This window comes from Moschus berezovskii, chromosome 12 (genome assembly GCF_049115385.1).
Source record: "Moschus berezovskii isolate FMDL1 chromosome 12, NW_MosBer_1.0, whole genome shotgun sequence".
NCBI classification, from domain to species: Eukaryota; Metazoa; Chordata; class Mammalia; order Artiodactyla; family Moschidae; genus Moschus; species Moschus berezovskii.
Window position 1 is genome coordinate 15,113,292 of NC_142471.1, and position 23,545 is coordinate 15,136,836.

A 23,545-nucleotide genomic window follows, 5' to 3' on the forward strand; every position below is an offset into this window, starting at 1 on the left:
AGACAGGTAAGATGGTCTGGTATTCCCATTTCTTTAAGAATTTTCCACAGTTTGTTATGATCCTTATAGTCAAAGGCTTTAGTATAGTCAATGAGGCAGATGTAGTTTTTTGGAATTCTCTTGGTTTTTCTATGATCCAGTGTTTGCTATTTGATCTCTGGTTCCTCTGCCTTTTTCTAAATTGAGCTTATACATCTGGAAGTTCTCAGTTAATGTACTGCTGAAACCTAGCTTGAAGGATTTTGAGCATAATCTTGCTAGCATGTGAAATAAGTGCAGTTGTACAATAGTTTGAACATTCTTTGGCTTTGCTCTTCTTTAGGATTGGGATGAAAACTGACCTCTTCCAGTCCTGTGGCCACTGCTGAGTTTTCCAAATTTGCTTGCATATTGAGTGCAGCACTTTGACAGAATTATCTTTTAGGATTTGAAATAACTCAGCTTGAATTCCATCACCTCCACTAGCTTTGTCAGTAGTAATGCTTCCTAAGGCCCACTTGAGTTCACATTCCAAGATGTCTGGCTCTAGGTGAGTGAGCACACCATCATGGTTATCCAGGTCATTAAAACCTTTTTCTTCTTTTTTTACAGTTCTTTGGTGTATTCTTGCCACCTCTTCCTAATTGCTCAATGTGAAACCTCTATGGTAAATCTTATTCTATATCACTTATAATGCATTTCTTATCTGATTGAGCCCCAACTGATAATAAACAGTTCAAATTAGAATTAATAGGCTAAGGTAAGGAGTGTGAATCTTTTAGATAGTTTTAAGCAGCTTGCTCTAATGAGACTGAATTTAGGAGAGTCACGGGTATAAGCCAGCTGAGCTTTCCTATTGTAATCATCTAGGTGAGAATTGATGGCAACCTGGACGTGAAAGGTCCAATTAATTTTTGACAAGGGTGCCAGGAAAACTAAATGAGGAAAAAATAATAAATGGTGCTGGGACCACTGTATATCTACATGGAAAAGAATGAACCTGGATCCCTACTTCATAACCATATATAAAAATTAACTAAGAATGGATCTAAAACTTAAATGTAAGTGTCACAACTTTGGAAGAAAATTTAGGTGTAAATCTTTGTGACCTTGAATTAGGCAATGGCCTTTTAGATATGATACCAAAAGTACAAAATGGATAATAAGAAGTGTGGATGAGAATGTGTAGAAATTTGAACCCATATACACTGCTGGTGGGAATATAAAATAGTGTAGCCACTTTGAAAAACAGTTTGGCAGTTCCTTAGCGATTTAAGCATAAAGTTACCATATGAATCAAGAGTTCAACTTACAGGTATATACTCTAGAAAAGAAAAAACATATATTCACACAAAAACCTGTACATGAATGCTCATAGCAAGAGATAGTCAAAAAAGTAGAAACAAACCAAATGTCCATCAGCAGCTGACAAGTAGATAAACAAAAGCTGGTATATCCATACAATGAAATATTCAGGAATAAAAAGAAATAAAGTCTTTATACAACATGGGTGAGACTTGAAAATTTTATGCTAAGTGAAATAAGCCAGTCACAAAGGACCACATATTATGATACCATTTAAATGAAATACCCAGGATAGGCAAATCCAGAGACAGGAAATTGGTTAGTGATTGAAGGAAGAAGGAACATGAAGAGGTTGGGATTGGAGAATGATAGCAAAGGTGTATGGTGTTCCTTCTGAAGTAAAAAATAAGTTCTGATTTTGGGACGGATACAGAACTCTAAATCTACTAAAAGACATTGAGTTGTACACTTTAATCAAATGACTGTATGGTATGTGAATTTTATTTCAGTAAATCTGTTTTTTAAAATATCATTTTTTGGTAGGCAACTTAAGTTCAGTAAAAGAAGAACCATACATATAAAATATATCAGTATAATTTTGCTAGGTTTTCAGTTTGTGTTTTAGTAATTGCTGTTGTTAGAAAAGTAACTTTGAAATACTTGTTCTGAAAAAAGCAATTTTCATATCTTGGATGTATAGAAAGTCCCACTTATTTGTTCTTCACTCAATATGACCAGTGAGCAGTATAGCCACAGTTATTAGAATTATTTGGCATGTAAAGTAGAAAAAAATGTAGCTTGAATTACCCATATGGTGAAGGGTTCTGATTATGATAAGGAGCTTGAAAATGAGAGTTCCTGATATAACACATCCTATAGATTGGAGCTTGTTCTGAATGGCAAAATCTGATATGAGCAAGTTTCCACCTTTCAATAAAGATAACAAAATTTTAATCAAGTTTCAACAAGTAGAAGAGAATCTGTATAAGACAAAGTATTGATACTATATTCTAGAAACTGTAACTTTCAGTTGAAAAGATAAAAATACTGGAAGTTTACATGGCAAAATATAGTACTTTCGATACTGGCAATATATTGAAGGTGTATTTTCAATAAATTGGATCAAATTCAAAATAGCTTTATTTTTTCTTAAAAAACAATTTTGTCACTCAGTTGTTTTGAAATTATGTGGAGAGTTATAATGCATATGATTTGTTTTTAAATTTTTATTTCACATTGTAATGTAGTTGATTTACAATATTATGTTAGTTTCAGGTGTAGAAAAAAGTGATTCAGTTATACATATATCCTTTTTCAGAGTCTTCTCCCATACAAGTTATTATAAACTATGGAGTAAAGTTCCCTGTCCTATACAGGAGGTCCCTGTGGATTATTTTATAAATAGCAGTGTGAAAATGTTATTTGCAGCCTCCTTATTTATCCCTCCCAAAACACCTTTAGTAACCATAAGTTAGTATTCTACATCTGTGAGTCTTTTTCAACAGTTTTGTTGTCACTCAGTCATGTCCGACTCTTTGCAAACCCACAAGCTGCAGCACTCCAAGCTTCCCTCTCCTTCATTATCTTCCTGAGTTTGCTCAGACTCATGTCCATTGAGTCGATGATGCCACCAACCATCTCATCTTCTGTCTCCCCCTTCTCCTGCCCTCAATCTTTCCCAGCATCAGGTCTTTTCCAATGAGTAACCAAGTATCGGAGCTTCCGAATCAGGCCTTCAAATGAATATTCAGGTTTGATTTCCTTTAGGATTGAATTGGTTTGATTTCCTTGCAGTCCAGAGGACTCTCAAGAGTCTCCTCCAGCACTGCAGTTCAAAAGCATCACTTCTCTGGTGCTCAGCCTTCTTTATTGTCCAGCTCTCACATCCATACATGACTACTGGAAAATCCACAGCTTGGGCTATAGGGACCTTTGTTAGCAAAGTGAATGTCTCTGGTTTTTAATATGCTTTCTAGGTTTGCCATAGTTTTTCTTCCAAGAAGCAAGTGTCTTTTAATTTCATGACTGTCGTCACCATCTACAGTGATTTTGAAGCCCAAGGAAAGAAAATCTCTCTGTTTTCATTGTTTCTGCATCTATTTGTCATGAAGTGATGGGACTGGATGATGCCATGATCTTCATTTTTTGAATGTTGAGTTTTAAGCCAGCTTTTTCACTCTCCTCTTTCACCTTAATCAAGAGGCTCTTTAGTTCTTCTTCGCTTTCTGCCATTAGAGTGGTGTCATCTGCATATCGGAGGTTACTGATATTTCTACCAGCAATCTTGATTCTATCTTGAGCTTCATCCAGCCTGGCATTTACACGATGTACTCTGCACAAAAGTTAAATAAGCAGGGTGACAATATACAGCCTTGTCGTACTCCCTTCAGCATTGCCCTTCTTTGGGATTGGGATGAAAACTGACCTTTTCCAGTCCTGTGGCCACTGCTGAGTTTTCCAAATTTGCTGGCATATTGAGTGCAGCACTTTCATAGCATCATCTTTTAGAATTTGAAATAGCTCAGCTGGAATTCCATCACCTCCAGTAGCTTTGTTGGTAGTAATGCTTCCTAAGGTCCACTTGACTTCAGTCTCTAGGATGTCTGGCTCTAGGTGAATGATGACACCGTTATGGTTCTCTGGGCCGTTAAGACCTTTTTTGTACAGTTATTCTATGTTTTCTTGCCACCTCTTCTTAATATCTTATGCTTCTGTTAGGTCCATACCATTTTCTGCCCTTTCTTGTGCCCATCTTTGCATGAAATGTTCCCTTGGTATCTCTCATTTTCTTGAGGAGATCTCTAGTGATTCCCATTCTATTGTTTTCCTCTGTTTCTTTGCATTATTCATTTAAAAAGACTTTATGTCTTCTTGCTATTCTTTGGAACTCTGCATTCAGATGGGTGTATCTTTCCTTTGCTCCTTTGCCTTTTGCCTCTCTTTTCTCAGCTATTTGTTAGGCTTCCTCAGACAACCATTTTGCCTTGTTGCATTTGTGTTTCTTGGGGATAGTTTGGCCACCTGCTCCTGAACAGTGTTCCAAAATTCTATCCATAGTTCTTCAGGTACACTGTCAGATCTAATCCCTTAAATCTATTTGTCACTTGCACTGTATAATCCATTTGTCACTTCCCCTTTAGGTAATATCTGAATGGCCTTCTGTTTTGTAATAAAATAAGTTTTTCTGTATCATTTTTTAAAATCAGTTTCCAAATATAAGTGATGTCATATGATATTTGTCTTTCTCTGTATGACTCACTTCCCTTAGTATGATTTTTGAGTCCATCCATGTTGCTGCAAATGGCATCATTTCATTATTTTTTATGGCTGGGTAATATTCCATTGTGTATATCCACCACATCTTTATACATTCATCTGTGGATATACATTTACATCACTTCCTATGTTTTGGCTGTTGTGTATAGTGCTGCAATGGACATTGTGGTACATGTACTTTTTGAAGTATGGTTTTCTTTGGAGATACCCCCAGGATTAGGATTATTGGATTATATGGTAGCTATATTTTTAGTTTTTTAAGGAAAATACATACTGTTCTCCATAGTGGTTGTACCAGTTTGCATTCTTATCAATAGTGTAGGAAGAGTCCCTTTTCTCAACACCCTCTCCAGAATTTATTCTGTATAGACTTTTTGATAATGGCCTTTGATGATGGGAAGATCTCCTGGAGAAGGGCATGGCAACACACTCCAGTATTTTTCTTGGAGAACCCCTGGACAGAAGAGCCTGGTGGGCTAGAGTCCATGGGGTCACAAAGAATTGGACACAACTGAAGCGACTTAGGACATTCTGACTGGCATGAGGTGATAACTTATTGTACTTTTTATTTGCGTTTATCTAATAATTAGTGATGTTGAGCATCTTTTCACGTGTTTGTTGGCCATCTGTGTGTCTTCTTTGGTAAAATGTCTATTTAAATCTTCTACCCTTTTTCAGTTGAGTTGTTTGATATTTAGTAGCATTACCTGTTTGTATAGTTTGGAGATTGATCCCTCATCAGTCACATAATTTGCAGATATTTTCTTCCATTCTGTGGGTTGTCTTTGCATTTTGTTTATGGTTTCTTTTGCTGTAAAAAAGCTTTTGAGTTTAATTAGATCCCATTTATTTTTTTTTTATTTCCATGACTAAGAGATGGATAAAAAATTATTTATATGAAAGAGTGTTATTCCTATGTTTTCCTCTAAAACAGCTTAATAGTATCTGGTTTTATATTTAGGCTTTTAATCCAGTTTGAGCTTTTGTATATGGTGTTAAAGAATTTTCTAATTTCATTCTTTTACATGTAGCTCTCCAGTTTTCCCAGAAGGATCTCCTTAAGAGAGTGTCTTTTCTTCATTGTATATCTTGCCTCCTTTGTCACATATTAGGTGACCACAGGTGTGTGGGTTTATTTCTGGGCTTTTTATCCTGTTCCATTGAGATAATATGTTTCTGTTTTGTGTCAGTACCACATGTTTTGAAAATGGTGGCTTTGTAGTATAGTCTGAATTTAGTGAGCCTGATTCCTTCAGCTCCATTTTTGTTTCCCCCCGCCCCGCCCTTAGGATTGCTTTGGTTATTTGGGGTCTTTTATGCCTGCATACAAATTTAAAAATTATTTCATTCTAGTTCTGTGAAAAATGCCATCGGTAATTTGATAGGGATTGCAATGAGTCTGTAGATTGGGTTGGGTAGTATAGTCATTTTGACAGTATTGATTCTTCTAAGAACATGTTATATTTTTCCATCTGTGTCATCTTTGATTTTTTTCATCAGCATCTTGCAGTTTTCAGAGTACAGGTCTTTTGCCTCCTTAGGTTGGTTTATTCCTGGACATTTTATTCTTTTTTAAAAAATAATTTTTATTTATTTATTTTTGTCTGTGCTAGTTCTTTGTTGCTGCATGGACTTTTCTCAAGTTGCGGAGAGCAGGGGCTACTCTCTAGTTGCAGTGTATTGAGAGCTTCTCACTGTGGTCGCTTCTCCTATTGCAGAGCAGGGCTCTAGGGCACACAGGATTCAGTAGTTGCAGCGTGAGGGCTCCATAGTTGTGGTTCCCGGACTTCAGAGCACCGGGCTTCATAGCTGTGGTGCATGGGCTTAGTTGCTCTGCAGCGTGTTGGTTCTTCCTGGACCAGGGATTGGACCCGTGTCAGCTGCACAGACAGGCAGATTCTTTATCTGAGCCACCAGGGAAGCCCTATTTTATTCTTTTCAATGTGATGGTAAATGGGATTGTTTCTTGAATCTATCTTTCTGATCTTTCATTGTTAGTGTATAGACATGCAACAGATTTCTATGTGTTAATTTTGCATCCTGCAACTTTACTGAAATCATTGATGAGCTCTAGTAGTTTTCTGGTAGCATCTTAGCAGTGACTGTTTTACTTCTTCTTTTCCCATTTGGATTCCTTTTATTTATTTTTCTTCTCTGATTGCCATGGCTAGGACTTCCAAAACTATGTTGAATAAACATGGTAGAGTGAATACGTTTGTCTTGTTTTTGATCCTAGAGGAACTGTTTTCAGCTTTTCACCATTTTTTATCTTAGCGGAACTGTTTTCATCTTTTCACCACTGAATATGATGTTAGCTGGAGGTTTGTAAAATACAGTCTTTATTTTGTTGATGTATGTTCCTTCTGTGCCCAGTTTCTGTAGAGTTTTTTTTTTTTTTTTTATCATGATTGGGTGTTGAATTTTGTCAAAAGTTTTTTCTGCATCTGTTGAGATGATCATGTGATCTTTATTCTTTAGTATGTTAGTGTAGTGTATCAGACAGTTGATTTGCGGATACTGACAAATCCTTGCATCCCTGGGAAAAGTCCCACTTTATCGTGGTATATGATCCTTTTAATGTATTGTTGGATTCTGTTTGCTAGTATTTTGTTGCAAATTTTTGCATCTATATTCATCAGTGATATTGACTTGTAATTTTCTTCTTTTGTGTGTGGTATCTCTGCCTGGATTTGGTACCAGGGTGATGGTAGCTTCATAGAATGAGTTTGGGAATGTGTCTTCCTCTGCAACTTTTTGGAGGTGTCTCAGAGAGATAGGTGTTAACTCTTCTCTAAAGGTTTGATAGAATTCACCCATGAAGCCATCTGATCTTAGACTTTTGTCAGAATATTTTAAATCATAGTTTCAGTTTTATTGGTGGGTAGGGGCTCTGCCTTCAGTCTCCTTGTCCCACCACTTTGCCTCAGCCAACTCCCGCCTCCCCAGGAGACTCTCCACGACCCTCAGGTAGGTCTAGTTCAAGCTCCTGTGGAGTCACTGCTTTGTTCTGGGTCCCAGGGTACAGGAAATCATCTGTGCCCCATCTAGGTGTGGAGTCTCTGTCTCCACCAGTCTTGGGGAGTTCCTGTACTCCAACCCTGCTGGTTTTCAAAAGCCAGATGCTGGAGGCGCCTCCTTGCACTGCCAGACCCTCAGGTTCTGGAGCCTGAAGTGGGGCTCAGAACTAGCACTACTGTGGGAGACCCTCTGTGATACCATTATTTTCCAGTCTGTGGGTCTCCCAACCAGCTGGTATGGGATTTGATTATATTGTGAAAGTATCCTACCATCTCATGGCTGCTTCTTCTCATGGCTCTTTTTGGTAAGTTCCAGGCTTTTTTGTTGATAGTTGTTCAGCAATTGTGATTTTAGTGTTTTTGTAAGAGGAAGTGAGCTCAAGTCATTTTACTTCACCATTTTATCCAAACTGAGGGGCTGCTTTTGTTTGAAATACTTTCTGCCTCCTTCCTCGGTGTATGTTGGTCATTACCCCTTGATATGGGGTGTGTAAGTGCAGCACCCCTTGCATGCTTTCCTGGTATGGCGGCAGTGATCAGCACCCACCCACAGGTCTCCCAACAGCAGTGTGGCCTGTACACCCCAGGACAGCGGGGGCAGTGATCAGTGCCTACTTCTGGATCTCCCATGGTGGCCAAGGCCCATGTCCTCCTAGGATAGCAGAGGCAGTGCTTGGTGCCTGCTTACTGATCATGCATGCTTCCCCAAACCGCAGGGCAGCAACTGGCTTTTGCTGCCATGTCCCCTAGTTTCTGCAGCAACCCATGCCCACCTCTGGAGCCCAACCTCAGAACTCATAGAGGTGGCATCCTGTTGCCTGAGAGCATGCACACATGGAAAGAAGCTCCTATGGCGGTCTCACCGCTCTTCCTGTGCTCCCCCAGTAATGGTGCCTCGCCTCTCTGGTGAACTCAGCTTCTTCCGAGTGCACCCTCAGTGGTCACAGTTCACCTCTTCAGGCTGTTTGCTCGCCGGCAGCCCCAGTCCTCTCCCTGGGTCTGACCTGAAGCCTGAGCTTTAGCACCCAGCCGTTGCCCGTACCAGTGGATGAGCACCTCAGGATGGGGGGCCCAGGGTGGCAGTGCCAACTGTCTGTGCAGGTCACTCTCTCTTGCCTTCTGCACACTGGTGTTCCCCCTCTGTCCCGGCTGATTCCCCCGCTCACCCCAGTGGTGAGAAGACTTCCCAGGGAGCGGGAACCTTTCCTCCTTCACAGCTCCCTCCCTGGGGCACAGGTCCCATCCAGTGCCTTTCTCTCTCATTTTTTGTTTCTTTTTTCTTTTGTCCTACTTGGTTACACTGAGCTTTTCTTGCCCTTTTTGAAACCTGAGGTCTTTTGTCAGTGTTCAGTAGATGTTCTGTGCAAATCGTTTCATTTGTAAAAGTGTTTTTGATGTATCTATGGAAGGAAATAAGCTCCAAGTCCTACTCCTCAGCCATCTTGGTTCCTTCCTATAATGCTTGTGATTTGTGCAGAAATGTCTGCTGTTAGTTCAGAAAGGTTTTCATTTAATGTTGCTTATATTTTGAAGATAACTGCAATCAGAAAATGTCAGCTTTTATTAAATAGAACAAAAACTACTATTTGCATATTTATTGCCTTTCTCTTTCCCAAGGCCATTAAAGAGATCCCACTTTGTTTCTTCCCTTCACTTGACTTCTGAAAGGCTTTTCAGTTCAGTTCAGTTCAGTCGCTCAGTCGTGTCTGACTCTTTGCGATCCCATGAATCACAGCACGCCAGGCCTCCCTGTCTATTGCCAAGTCACTTCAGTGGTGTCCGACTCTGTGCGACCACATAGAAGCCCACCAGGCTCCCCCGTCCCTGGGATTCTCCAGGCAAGAACACTGGAGTGGGTTGCCGTTTCCTTCTCCAATGTGTGAAAGTGGAAAGTGAAAAGTGAAAGTGAAGTCGCTCAGTCGTGTCCGACCCTTAGCGACCCCACGGACTGCAGCCTACCAGGCTCCTCCATCCATGGGATTTTCTAGGCAAGAGTACTGGAGTGGCTTGCCATTGCCTTCTCCGTCCCTGTCTATTAGCAGGAAGATAATTTTGGGATTCTATATATACATTTCCAAAAGGAACAATTTTTATAGACTGTTACTGACACCTCAGATTTTTTTAAAAAGAAATTTTCCCTTTATTTGACTGGACTCTTTCATATCAATGTTTCTGATTTCATTTAGCTTAAAAACACCTAGGATTACTTTAGAGCAGAATTGATTGGTCATGTAAGAAAACTGGTCCCTTGGGGCTTTTCAGACAGAATGTACCATGTAAGGCTAATCTTTCATACGTTAGAGAGATGGTTTAACAGCGTTCTTGCTTTTATTTCTGTGAAAGCAGAAACTGGGGATGAAGACTGAAAATGTAGAGGTGGTAAGGACTCTTCATTTCTGCTTTTTGTTGGTAATGATCATGTAATGATAGTATTACTATCATTAACACTCAAATTACTTCATGAACAGAATGAAATCTCAAATTTAGTAATTAGATGAGTTCACAAACAGGTAGCTAATGGCCTTGCAAACTAGGAAAAGGTCACTAGTCAGAAACTACCTGTGCGTTTTTTTCTTGCAGGGAACAAATCACAGGACAGTGGCATAGCAGAGATGGAAGAGCTTCCCGTACCACATAACATCAAAATAAGCAACATTACCTGCGACTCATTCAAGATTTCATGGGAAATGGATTCAAAATCAAAGGACCGTATTACACACTATTTCATTGACCTCAATAAGAAAGAGAACAAGAACTCCAATAAATTTAAACACAAGGTAAAATGCTAACACATCCTTATATTCATTTGTATCTTAAAACTTTCTAATTATGATGCCATTTTGAAAGAAGGAATAATGTTGCACTGATTACTTATACTTGACATTGAAAATGAAAACTGTAAGGACATTTAAAAACTGTATCCTTCCAAGAAATTTTGTTAGGAAATGACACATATATGGGTAAAATACAGTTTTTTCTCCCAGAAAAGGTGAAATCTTAAGTCTCATACAGACATAAAAATGAACATGTGTTAAAGATTTTATTTAACACTCTAATGAGGTAACTGATGAACTTTTTAATAGAGCCAATTCAAAGGATGGTCCAGAAAAGACATTTTAAGGACCAGGATATTGAAATAAATGTACAGTGGAGGCAAAAGCCGTGTGGTGTTGGGGAAGAATAGGGGCAGGAGTAGAGGGAGTGCTTCCAGGGGACAAAATTCACTGGCATGTGTTTAGACAAGAATAATGGAATTGGCATCGCATGCCTACAAATTACAGAGTTGTAGAATATATTCCACAAAATCAGAAGAAGACAGCCAGCAGAGTGTGCTATAGATGGCTCATAGTTTTCCACTGAAGCACACATTTTCTCCTATAAATTACTGCCAAAAGGAGAATATCAGTGGCAGCTTATAAACTTTAGAATATTTGTCAAAATACTTATGGGCTGAAAATTGCTTTATGTAGTCAATTTTATTTTATTGTTTGAGAGTAAAAATAGCCTTTAGGTATTTTAGACTTGTAACAATTCTCTGATATTTATGCTCTTAGCTGTCTGCTTATCACCATCTTAACCGATACATATCTCTCTCCAAAAGTAGCTCTAGAGAGGATAAATAGTTCTCTTGAGTTAAAAATTCTTTCTTATGTTTTCAGTGTTTTCACTGATAGGAAAACTGATCTTATTTTAATATTTTAGAGCTAAATTTTACCTTGATAAATCTTTTGGAAGAATTCTTGTCTAAAACTTATGCATTTTACTATATGTGTATAGTAAAACTACACACACTAATGGTGAGTGAGGCTTACACGTACAGATAAATGTGACAGGGCAAGACTGATAAAACAGTATTCTCCTCTGTTCCAATTTCAATCTTTCTAGTGTTGGATATTCTCTGGTGACACTTGGCTTCTTTGAATTAGCTTTGAAATGTTTAGCATTAAATGGTGAGGGGTCAAGATTTGACCCCCTTTCTTCATTCCACACTTAGAACACCATATCTTTGGAAATACAGTGAATACAAACTAGGTTTAGTTACCTTATTAATCATAGTTTTAAAATGCCCAGACTTTCTGTGACATGTAGGCTCCATACTTGAATACAAGTAAAACGTTACCACATTTGTATGTGAAGCAATCATTTATTTAAAAATATTCTGTCCTTTCACATATATAATATTTAATAATGGGCTTCTCCGACTGAACAACAGCAACAATATATTAAATAAATATATTTAAAAATATTAGAATATTGCACTTTAAGGAGCATATTAAGGAATGTACAGAGAGGAACATTATGCTAGAAATCAAGAAGAGAAATCCATGTACACTTATGCTATTAGCTAGCTGTGTAATCTTTGCATGTTTCTTGACCAAATCGGGCCTTAATTTTTACATCTGAAGAAAAACTTGAAGATAGTAATTGTTAAATATCTTTAAAGATATTAGCCAGGAATTTACTAAGTTCTTCCACACTGTTTATAGTTGGCTCAAGTTACCCTGCTACATTAATTCATCTTCCTCCACCCACCCATCCCTCACTCCCTCCTTTCCTTTCTTAGGATGTTCCAACAAAACTGGTGGCAAAAGCTGTTCCCTTGCCGATGACTGTCCGTGGACACTGGTTTTTGAGCCCAAGAACTGAGTATACAGTAGCAGTGCAGACTGCCTCAAAACAAGTTGATGGTGATTATGTTGTGTCTGAATGGAGTGAAATTATAGAATTCTGCACAGCAGGTAAGAGAGCTGGGTACAAATATGGGGGGGAACCTTATTTAATAGCTCCTGAAAAGCTAATTATAGAAAATACATTTTTGTAATTATTGAGTGATATTTATTGCATTGGTCATTTTTACATTGCCAGTAGCACTGTGTGACAGAACAAACTGATTAGAGAGAGTGGATGTTCTCAGCAAAAAGTGGGTAATGGCATTAAATTACTTCTGTGCTGCACGCATATTTTGATTTTTCAGAGCAAAGGCTTTACAAATAAAAATTGATGCAGTATGAAAATATATTCAGCATATTTTGAGATTCATTTTGAGAGAGAGAGAGAGATCTTTTTTCTTCCTTTTTTCCATTTCTTATTTTCACAGTCTTGAAAGAAGGAAGCCAGAAACACCATTCTCTAATTTAAGGAAATGAAGGCAGCTCACAATGACTTAACAGAAATGTTATTGCATTTTTCACTTGAATGCTGATAATCTCTCTCTAAACTCATGTTGTGTGAGTGTGTGCATCTTTGCTTCATGAAAGTACCTCATAGCCATTTGGCATTGGGGTGTCTAATGTAGAAAGCCCATCCCTCCTGATCTTGGAACCTTAATAGCCCACTGGGTTGAAAAGGTTACCATAACCATTCATATCATGCATTTATATACTTGTTTATTCATTCAGTCAAGAAACAAATCTTTATTGAGCACTTAAAAGAGATGGTGAAGGGACCCAAAGACAGAGCTACCTGAATACATCTGTCATCCATTCTTTAGAATGGATCCATCCACCCATCATCCATCTGTCTCGTAGAATAGGGCTTTGTTTCCTCTTTGTCTAGGTGACTGTTTCCTCTATAAAACTGTAGAAAGAGCCTAAATGTTTGTTTCCACACAAAGGAGCTTGTAGAAAAAGTCTTAGACACTTGCCTCACCTATTGCAGGTTGCTTAGCAACTTCCCCAGCTGAGGCATCCTTCAGATAAATCCGCTGTTTTTTCCCATAGCCTCACAGCAGATTTATTTCAGACTCAGGACGTGCTTAGCTACTGCTCTATCTCAATATCTTCTTTTTTTTCTTAATTTCAAACTCAATATAAAATTTCCCATGTGGATATGTAGAATAGATGAAGTTTTAATTCTTAATTATTGTGATTTTATCTTCAACCTTTGCTGTTTGTTCTGTGAGGAAGCAGCTAAGGATCTCAGTGTATGAGAGCACACAACATAGTGTCCCTCTGGCGCTACATCTCTTCCTAAGCTGTCAGAGAGTGTAAGATCCACCACTGTATGTGTTGCTAAGAAAAATTAAACTGCCAATTAAACTGTGAAACAGTGTTTTCTTATCACATATATTAGACTCATGTCAGAGATGCTGAAATGTGGGAAAAATATATTTTAGAATAGATGAAATATGGTATATATCATAGTCCAGTGTCAGTAATTAAATTGCTAAAGATTTCAACGTTGTATTAACAGTGTTAAAGAATTCTCATTTTGCCTGTATTTTATGTGTCACATTATAATTGTTATATCCCCTCAACTTTTCTCCTGAATTAAAATTCCTCCTTGGAACCCACCTCATGCTTACGCTTTTTATATATGTTTCCATTTGCCCTTATTGCATCCTAACAGGGAGGCAGACACAGTAAAAGACACAGAATCTGTTGACATTGTTTTAATACCTGCTATTTTCCATAGAATGGTACCAAACAGCATCGTAGTATTCATTTTTTAAGAAGCTATAATTTACCTCCTAAAACCCCATTTGACATTAGGCAAAAATGAGATAATATTTCTTCTTTAGCTTAAGGAAGACCTTTGGCATTTTTCAGTTCAGAAATATCTGTCTAGATATTCCATTCTATAATCTATATGACTACATGAGTACATGTTTTATTTCTATGTATATAAAGAAAGACCTTTAGTTTTCTTTCTTTCCTTTAGAGTGATTGATCTGTTGCTCTTTTATTTAAGTATATCCCCTAGGTATTCTAAGGAAATTTTAGGGGTAAATAATAAGGAAAATTCCAGCTTATTTTAAATGTGCCACAATATTTTTCTATAAATCATTTTGTTTCCATGAGTAAAATCTAAGAATTTTTTCAAAGCTTGTTGTTTCAGTTTATTAAAATAATTCAGAGCCTATTTCACCTAAGCTTTATCTATCACCTTTACTCTGTAAATCTTAGAAAGCTATCTTATATATTGTCTTTTAACCTAGACATCTAATTCACTCAAAATTTACTGAGCATATATTGTAGGCTATGCACTGTGCAAAGTATCGGAAATAAAACCGAATGCCACTGACTAATCTAGTTTAATCGATGACACAGATAAAACCCCATAATAAGTCACAGTTGTCTGTATATTACCTCTTCCTTTAGACTGAATTCTTTGAGAGGAAGAGGAATTTTTTTATCTTTTCAATTGATCATTCGTTTAATTTTGCACAGTGCCTTGTACGTCACATATCCTAGTCTAAATAAATGTTCGTTGAGCCAGTGAAGCAGTGAGTAAACAAACTATGCTGCCATGAGTAGTTCAACTAGGTTGCTTTCGTTTGGAAAGCCTTGAAATCTTTATAGACCAAAATTGTTGCTTAGATTCTAGAACAGGAGTTTGGCAACAATCCTCAATTTTCAAAACAAAAAGTTGGTGAAAAGATCAGCTTACTGTGAGAGATGCTTTCGATTTTCACAAGCTCTTGTTTACTCAAAAACTACCGACTAGTAGCCAGAGACCTAGTCTCTAAGTTACTAGCTTTATGGACATTTGGCAAATCATTAAACTGTGGAAGCCTCAATCTCTGCATCAATAAAATGGTTATATGTAATCTTCTTCAGTATACTTGCCCTGAGAACCCCATGAACAGTATCAAAAGGCAAAATGATAGGATAGTGAATGAGGAATTCCCCAGGTCGGTAGGTGCCCAATATGCTACTGGAGATCAGTGGAGAGATAACTCCAGAAAGAATGAAGGGATGGAGCCAAAGCAAAACAAATACCCAGTTGTGGATGTGACCGGTGATAGAATTAAGGTCCGATGTTGTAAAGAGCAATATTGCATAGGAACCTGGAATGTTAGGTCCATGAATCAAGGCGAATTGGAAGTGGTCAAACAGGAGATGACAAGAGTGAATGTTGAAATTCTAGGAATCAGTGAACTAAAATGGACTGGAATGGGAGAATTTAACTCAGATGACCATTATATCTACTACTGTGGGCAGGAATCCCTTAGAAGAAATAGAGTAGCCATCATGGTCAACAAAAGAGTCCGAAATGCAGTACTTGGGTGCAATCTCAAAAACGACAGAATAATCTCTGTTCGTTTCCAAGGCAAACCATTCAAAATTACAGTAATCCAAGTCTATGCCCAACCAGTAATGCTGAAGAAGCCGAAGTTGAACGGTTCTATGAAGACCTACAGACCTTTTAGAACTAACACCCCAAAAAGATGTCCTTTTCATTATAGGGGACTGGAATGCAAAAGTAGGAAGTCAAGAAACACCTGGAGCAACAGGCAAATTTGGCCTTGGAGCACAGAATGAAGTAGGGCAAAGGCTAATAGAGTTTTGTCAAGAGAACGCACTGGTCATAGCAAACACCCTCTTCCAACAACACAAGAGAACACTCTACACATGGACATCACCAGATGGTCAACACCAAAATCAGATTGATTATATTTTTGCAGCCAAAGATGGAGAAGCTGTATACAGTTAGCAAAAACAAGACCAGGAGCTGACTGTGGCTCAGATCACGAACTCCTTATTGCCAAATTCAGACTTAAATTGAAGAAAGTAGGGAAAACCACTAGACCTTTCAGAAATGACCTAAATCAAATCCGTTATGATTATACAGTGGAAGTGAGAAATAGATTTAAGGAACTAGATCTGATAGATAGACTGCCTGATGAACTCTGGATGGAGGTTCGTGACATTGTACAGGAGACAGGGACCAAGACCATCCCCATGGAAAAGAAATGCAAAAAAGCAAAATGGCTGTCTGAAGAGGCCTTAAAAATAGCTGTGAAAAGAAGAGAAGTGAAAAGCAAAGGAGAAAAGGAAAGATAAAAGCATCTGAATGCAGAGTTCCAAAGAATAGCAAGGAGAGATAAGAAAGCCTTCCTCAGTGATCAATGCAAAGAAATAGAGGAAAACAACAGAATAGGAAAAACAAGAGATCTTTTCAAGAAAATTAAAGATATCAAGGGAACATTTCATGCAAAGATAAGTTCGATAAAGGACAGAAATGGTATGGACCTAACAGATGCAGAAGATATTAAGAGTTGGCAAGAATACACAGAAGAACTGTACAAAAAAGATATTCATGATGAAGATAATCACGATGGCGTGATCACTAACCTGGAGCCAGACATATTGGAATGTGAGTCAAGTGGGCCTTAGAAAGTATCACTACAAACAAAGCTAGTGGAGGTGATGGAATTCCAATTGAGCTATTCAAATCTTGAAAGATGATGCTGTGAAAGTGATGCACTCAATATGCCAGCAAATTTGGAAAACTCAGCAGTGGCCACAGGACTGGAAAAGGTCAGTCTTCATTCCAATCCCAAAGAAAGGCAATGCCAAAGAATGCTCACACTACCACACAATTGCACTCATCTCACACGCTAGTAAAGTCATGCTCAAAATTCTCCAAGCCAGGCCTCAGCAATATGTGAACCGTGAACTCCCAGATGTTCAAGCAGGTTTTAGAAAAGGCAGAGGCACCAGAGATCAAATGGCCAACATCCGCTGGATCATGGAGAAAGCAATAGAGTTCCAGAAAACCATCTATTTCTGCTTCATTAACTATGCCAAAGCCTTTGACTGTGTGGATCACAATAAACTGTGGAAAATTCTGAAAGAGATGGGAATCCCAGACCACCTGACCTGCCTCTTGAGAAACCTGTATGCAGGTCAGGAAGCAACAGTTAGAACTGTACATGGAACAACAGACTGGTTCCAAATAGGAAAAGGAGTACGTCAATGTTGTATGTTGTCACCCTGCTTATTTAACTTATATGCAGAGTACATCATGAGGAACGCTGGGCTGGAAGAAGCACCAGCTGGAATCAAGATTGCTGGGAGAAATATCAATTACCTCAGATATGCAGATGACACCATCCTTATGGCAGAAAGTGAAGAGGAACTCAAAAGCCTCTTGATGAAAGTGAAAGAGGAGAGTGAAAAGGTTGGCTTAAAGCTCAACATTCAGAAAACGAAGATCATGGCATCTGGTCCCATCACTTCATGGGAAATAGATGGAAAAACAGTGGAAACTGTGTCAGACTTTATTTTTGGGGGCTCCAAAATCACTGCACTTGTTGATTGCAGCCATGAAATTAAAAGACGCTTACTCCTTGGAAGGAAAGTTATGACCAACCTAGATAGCATATTAAAAAGCAGAGACATTACTTTGCCAACCAAGGTCCGTCTAGTCAAGGCTGTGATTTTTCCCGTGGTCATGTATGGATGTGAGAGTTGGACTGTGAAGAAAGCTGATCGCCGAAGAATCGATGCTTTTGAACTGTGGTGTTGGAGAAGACTCTTGAGAGTCCCTTATACTGCAAGGAGATCCAACCAGTCCATTCTAAAGGAGATCAATCCTGGATGTTCATTGGAGGGACTGATGCTAAAGCTGAAACTCCAATACTTTGGCCACCTCATGCGACGAGTTGACTCACTGGAAAAGCATCTGATGCTAGGCGGGATTGGGGGTGGGAGGAGACAGGGACAACAGAGAATGAGATGGCTGGATGGCATCACCATCTCGATGGACATGAGTTTAAGTGAACTCCGGGAGTTGGTGATGGACAGGGAGGCCTGGCGTGCTGTGATTCATGGGGTCGCAAAGAGTCAGACACGGCTGAGCGACTGAACTGAACTGCACTGAATCTGTCTTCCCAGCCTCATAGTTTTAGGGAGTAAACTAGATGACCATTATTATTATTACTCCTTTAAATTCTATTTGCTGTTGCTTTCAGGTTACAAGTTTCTTTTATTTGATTCAGCAGCTGATGGAAGAAAGGCTAGTGTGGTGCTGATTGACATTACTCAAATCCATGTTCCTTATTTAACATTTTGGTTTCAGGATCTTTAATTTCCATAGTGAAAAAAATGCAAGGGTATTCTTAAAACCAACCATAAACTATAACAGAAATATTTTTGTAGAAAAATGTGCCACAAAGACAGTGAATGTATTAAGTGCCGTTTCTTATTCACTGAGATGAGTTTCCCAAAAGAGAATTTGAATAATCTACAGTTAAGCATGTAGCCGATACTTTTGATAGTGTATTTTTAATAACAAACTTTTTTGTTATTTTCAGACTATTCAAAAGTTCATCTAACACAACTGTTGGAGAAGGCTGAAGTGATTTCAGGACGGATGCTCAAATTTTCTGTTTTTTATCGTAACCAGCACAGAGAATATTTTGACTATATTCGGTAAGAGTCAAAAAAGATATACACTGATTTGCTTTTCTAAGTGCCATTCCAAATTCTAGGCTCAGGTTCCCTTTGCTTTTGTGAAATAGCAGTTTTAGTTTTCTTCTCAAAATATTTAATTATACTGACTTTTATTTCCCAGAATAATTAAGTAAAAAAAAATCAGATCATGGGATTTATATTTTTTCCACCTCACTTAGAATCCTTTCTCTGATCACTTGTAATACCAACTCCTATCTGTTTGGGTGGAAGACCTGAAGCCGCTAAGGTTAAGGTTGATGAGCATGTCACGGATTCCACCGATTCCCAGTAACTCAGTACCTTCTGTCTCATACCAACTAACGAATTTTCTCCTGAAAATGAGAGCATAAAAGGGTGACTGTTTCATGAGATATGGTGAATTAGGCGGGATTGTCAGGCTTCTGCCAACGTAGAAATCTCTCAGCTATTACACTGTGTTAATTATTCATGAGGGAAATCTTATCCTGTGTTTGTCCCTGAAAACAGTTTCCCAGAATTCAAAAGAATTCCATGTCACAAGTAGTTTTAATACTTACAGCCCTTTCATATCTGTAGAAGAGAATTTCAAGAGAGTAAATGGGCAGATGTGTGTTTTTAAGTGAGGCTGAAGCCTTTAAGTTGACAGTGCTGTACAGGTTCTAAAACTTCTACACAGTAATCCTTATAATTTGTTATTTTAAAGCCTTGCTCTCACTTTTTAAACTCTTGATGGGATTGTATCTGAAAAAAATTTAGGAAGTTTTATCGTTTTGTTTCATAACTCTCTAGTTTTTCTTAAATCAAGATGATGGTTCCAAATCTAAATAAGCTCCAAGCTGTGGAAAATGCAAACGGAATCAAAGAGAGAGGTGAATTTAGGCATGCATGTTCTTCAGAATAAGTACTTTGCAATATCATATATTTTGATCATGAAAACAATTCCTGCCTTACATTTGAATATCCTATAAGTACAGAGTTTAGTCTATAATTCTCTTTCTGGTAAATTATTTACCTTTGAGTCTATATAATTCATGAAAAATGCTATTCACATAATTTAGAGAATATGAACTGAGAGAATACAAATTACTATACTTGTCAGTTGTTGTATGGGAATAATCACATAAAAATTAACAAGAAAGGCATTTATTTATATTTGTTAAGCATAAAATTAGAAATAAAAAAGATCCACTGTTGCTGTTTTCTTTCATAATAAATACAGCAGTGGAATAAAGAAATACACTTTTGGTACCAGGCTTAGCCCTGGAAGGCTGCCAGAGTCAATCTTAGGTGGCCACTGGAGGTCACTGTTTCTCTGACTTTTCTCTGTCCTTTGGCCTGTTTTCAGGTCCTTAGATATTCTAGAATTTGCTCGATCTGTTTTCAAAAGTTCTTCCAAGAAGAAAAAAGATAAAGATAGAAAGCATGGAAAATAGAAAATTGTTGTATGTATTGTTTGATTGGTTCCAATATACTAATATGAAAGGTGTATTTACTAACGGGGAAATTTACCTTTGTTGCACTTTCCATGATAGTCATAAATCCATGTAAGTTAAATTTGATACAGTCTATATACATATACTTCAGTATGTACACATAAAATATATTTGCCAACGCATAAGTACAGTTTTTCAACACTGCTTTTTTAAAAAGTTGTATTAACTGAAACCACATTAGCATCTATCAGAATTCATTTAAAATGTCATCTTGTTATTCACAGTGCTTGACTAGAAAGGAACCTTTCACTTACCTGACACACTTTTCAAATCATTATGAATTATGAAAAATCCCTAGATAAATTCTGAATTAGTCCACAAGGAATGAACTCGTTTTGATCTCTCCCTCTAGAAATGAATTCCTGAGTACTGCTTTATGTTACCCCAGATCAAAATACCACTTTCACTCTTCCTCCTTCAAGTTCCCTAGGTGGCTTACTTGTCCTTAAAACACCTTTCTGTATCTTAAACGTCTCTCTCCAGGGATCCACTGATATGGGTAGACATGTGCAGAATTTCCATTAGTGTTTAGCGGTAGATTGTATATTCTGAGTTGATGACTGTCACCAATCTTTCCTTTTCTCCTTTGCTTTTCTCTTCTCTTCTTTTCACAGCTATTTTTAAGGCCTCCTCAGACAGCCATTTTGCTTTATTGCATTTCTTTTCTATGGGGATGGTCTTGGTCCCTGTCTCCTGTACAATGTCACGGACCTCCATCTAGAGTTCATCAGGCACTCTATCTATCAGACCTGGTTCCTTAAATCTATTTCTCACTTCCACTGTATAATCATAAGGGATTTGATTTAGGTCATATCTGAATGGTCTAGTGGTTTTCCCTACTTTCTTCAATTTCAGTCTGAATTTGGCAATGAGGAGTTCATGATCTGAGCCACAGTCAGCTCCTGGTCTTGTTTTTGCTATCTGTATACAGCTTCTCCATCTTTGGCTGCAAGGAATATAATCAATCTGATTTCGGAGTTGACCATATGGTGATGTCCATGTGTAGAGTCTTCTCTTGTGTTGTTGAGTAGACCAGTTTCTCCCTGTTCCTCCTACTACATACAATTAAAAACCAGGAGTGTTATATATATAAAGCAAACATAGGACTCTGAAAGGTGGAAAGAAGGTCAACCAGTTAGGGACCATGGAACCCGCAGGACAACACAGTGATGGATTTTCTCTTCAGCTCTTGTTCTGGACTAGATGCTAGTCATCAGCTCAGATCAGTGGGCACAGACAAAAAATATCTGCCCCAAAAGTCATCTGTGTTTATCCAAATGAATAAGAAAGGGACAGCCTTGAAGGCAGACTTTTTAGACAATAACTGCCTTTACTCCAACTAAACACCACGGAAAAAAATATTTTTTTCCACACCACCAGCCACAGCTAGGTAGGGAACCTACACTTGCATCTTCCAACTGTTAGGAACCACCCTCCCCTTCTCCTCCACCCCTTGTTGCGGTGGCATCAGAGAAGGCTAATTGGGAGCAGGTGTTTACAACCCACACCAGTGGCAACGAGATGCCTGCACATCATCTTCCCACAGGGATGATGATAAGGTTAGCCCCTGCAGTGCCAGTGAAGGCCATATGGGAAGCAGTAATATCATACAGCATTTGTCTTTCTCTTTCAGACTTTCTTCACTTAGTATGGTAATCTCTAGTTCCATCGCTGTTGCTGCAAATGGCATTCTCTCTTTTTTAAGACTGAGTAGTATTTATCTGTCAATGTACATTTTAGGTTGCTTCTGTCTCTGGACTGTTGTGAATAGTGCTACTGTAAACATTGGGGTGCATGTATCTTTTTGAATTTTCATCTTTTCCAGAGATATGCCTAGGAATGGAATTGCTGGATCATATGGTAACTATTTTTATATTTTTGAGGAACCTCCATACTGTTTTCCACAGTGGCTGCACCAATTTACAGTCACCCCAACAGTGTAAGGGAGGGTCCCCTTTTCTCCACATCATCTCCAGAGTTTATTATTTGTAGACATTTTAATGATGGCCATTCTCACCAGTGCGAGAGTGGTACCTCTTTGTAGTTTTGATTTGCATTTCTCTGATAACTAGCAATGTTGAGCATCTTTTTATGTGCCCATTGGCCATGTCTTCTTTGGAGAAATGTCTGTTTAGGTCTTCAGGCCATTTTTTAATTGAGTTGTTTGTTTTTTGTTATTGAGTTACATGCACTATTTATTTGGTAAATTAACCCCTTGGCAATCACATCGTTTGCAAATTATTTTCTCCCAGTCTGTAGGCTGCCTTTTTCATTTTGTTTTTGGTTCCTGTGCAAAAGCTTTTACCTATGATTAAGTCCTGTTTGTTTATGTTTTGCTTTTATTTCAATTGCCTTGGGAGACTGACATAAGAAAGCATTGGTACAATTTATGTCAGAGAATGCTTTGCCTGTGTTCTAGGAGTTTTATGGTGTTCTCTTATGTTTTTAAGTTTTTAAGCCATTTTACCTTTGTTTTTGTGTATGGTGTGAGGGAGTGTTCTAACTTCATTCTTTTATATGTGGTTGCCCAGCTCTCCCAATACCACTTGCCGAAGAAACTCTTTCCTCCATTATATGTTCTTGCCTCCTCCGTCAGAGATCAATTGACTGTAGGTGTGTTGGGTTTCTTCCTGGATGCTGTTCTGTTTCATGGATCTACATCTGTTTTCTGTGCTGTTATCATAATATTTTGCTTACTGTAGCTTTGCAGTATTGTCTGAAGTGTGGGAGGGTTATGCCTCTAGGTTAGTGCTTTTCCCTTAGGATTGCCACAGCAATTCTGAATCTTTTATGGCTCCATATAAATTTTAGGATTACTTGTTCTAGTTCTGTGAAAAATTTCATGGGTAATTTGATAGGGATCATATTAATTTGATAGGGATTCAATTAAATATAGACTGCTTCGGATAGTATGGACATTTTAACAACATTAATTCTTCTAATCTAAGACCATGTGCTATGTTTCCATGTCTCTCACTGTCTCTCTCGTTGGTATAACTGAATGGAAGGGACCAAGGAGCAGGAAGAACTGGATGACAGAGGCCCAGCCAAGTGGGAGGTGAGAAGTGTAGAGAAAAGAGCTGAGAGTGTGGTAAAGGGAGACACCAGCTCTATTCTAAGCAAAACGCAAGCAAGATGACCTGAGTAGTCAAATGGGCCTGGGTTTAAAAACTGAAGCAAAAAAATAAAACAAGATGCTTTTGTACAGATGTACATGGACAGCACCCGACTGTGAAGAAACATTCAGCATGTTTAACCAGCATTGTCAGTCCAGTTTTCTCTTCCCCAAATCACTTCTAAAACCCAGTAGGCTTAT

General features: G+C 38.2%; 1 protein-coding gene across 1 annotated transcript in view; it reads left to right on the top strand.

Annotated features, from left to right (window-relative positions):
• PHYHIPL (phytanoyl-CoA 2-hydroxylase interacting protein like) overlaps nucleotides 1–23,545 on the top strand; it is a 109,584-nt gene that overhangs the window by 84,692 nt on the left and 1,347 nt on the right. The window contains exons 3-5 of the mRNA XM_088841896.1: nucleotides 10,156–10,354; nucleotides 12,142–12,316; nucleotides 18,619–18,736. Of these exons, the coding sequence (XP_088698022.1) occupies nucleotides 10,156–10,354; nucleotides 12,142–12,316; nucleotides 18,619–18,736 (492 nt within the window). The remainder of the gene's footprint in view (nucleotides 1–10,155; nucleotides 10,355–12,141; nucleotides 12,317–18,618; nucleotides 18,737–23,545) is intronic.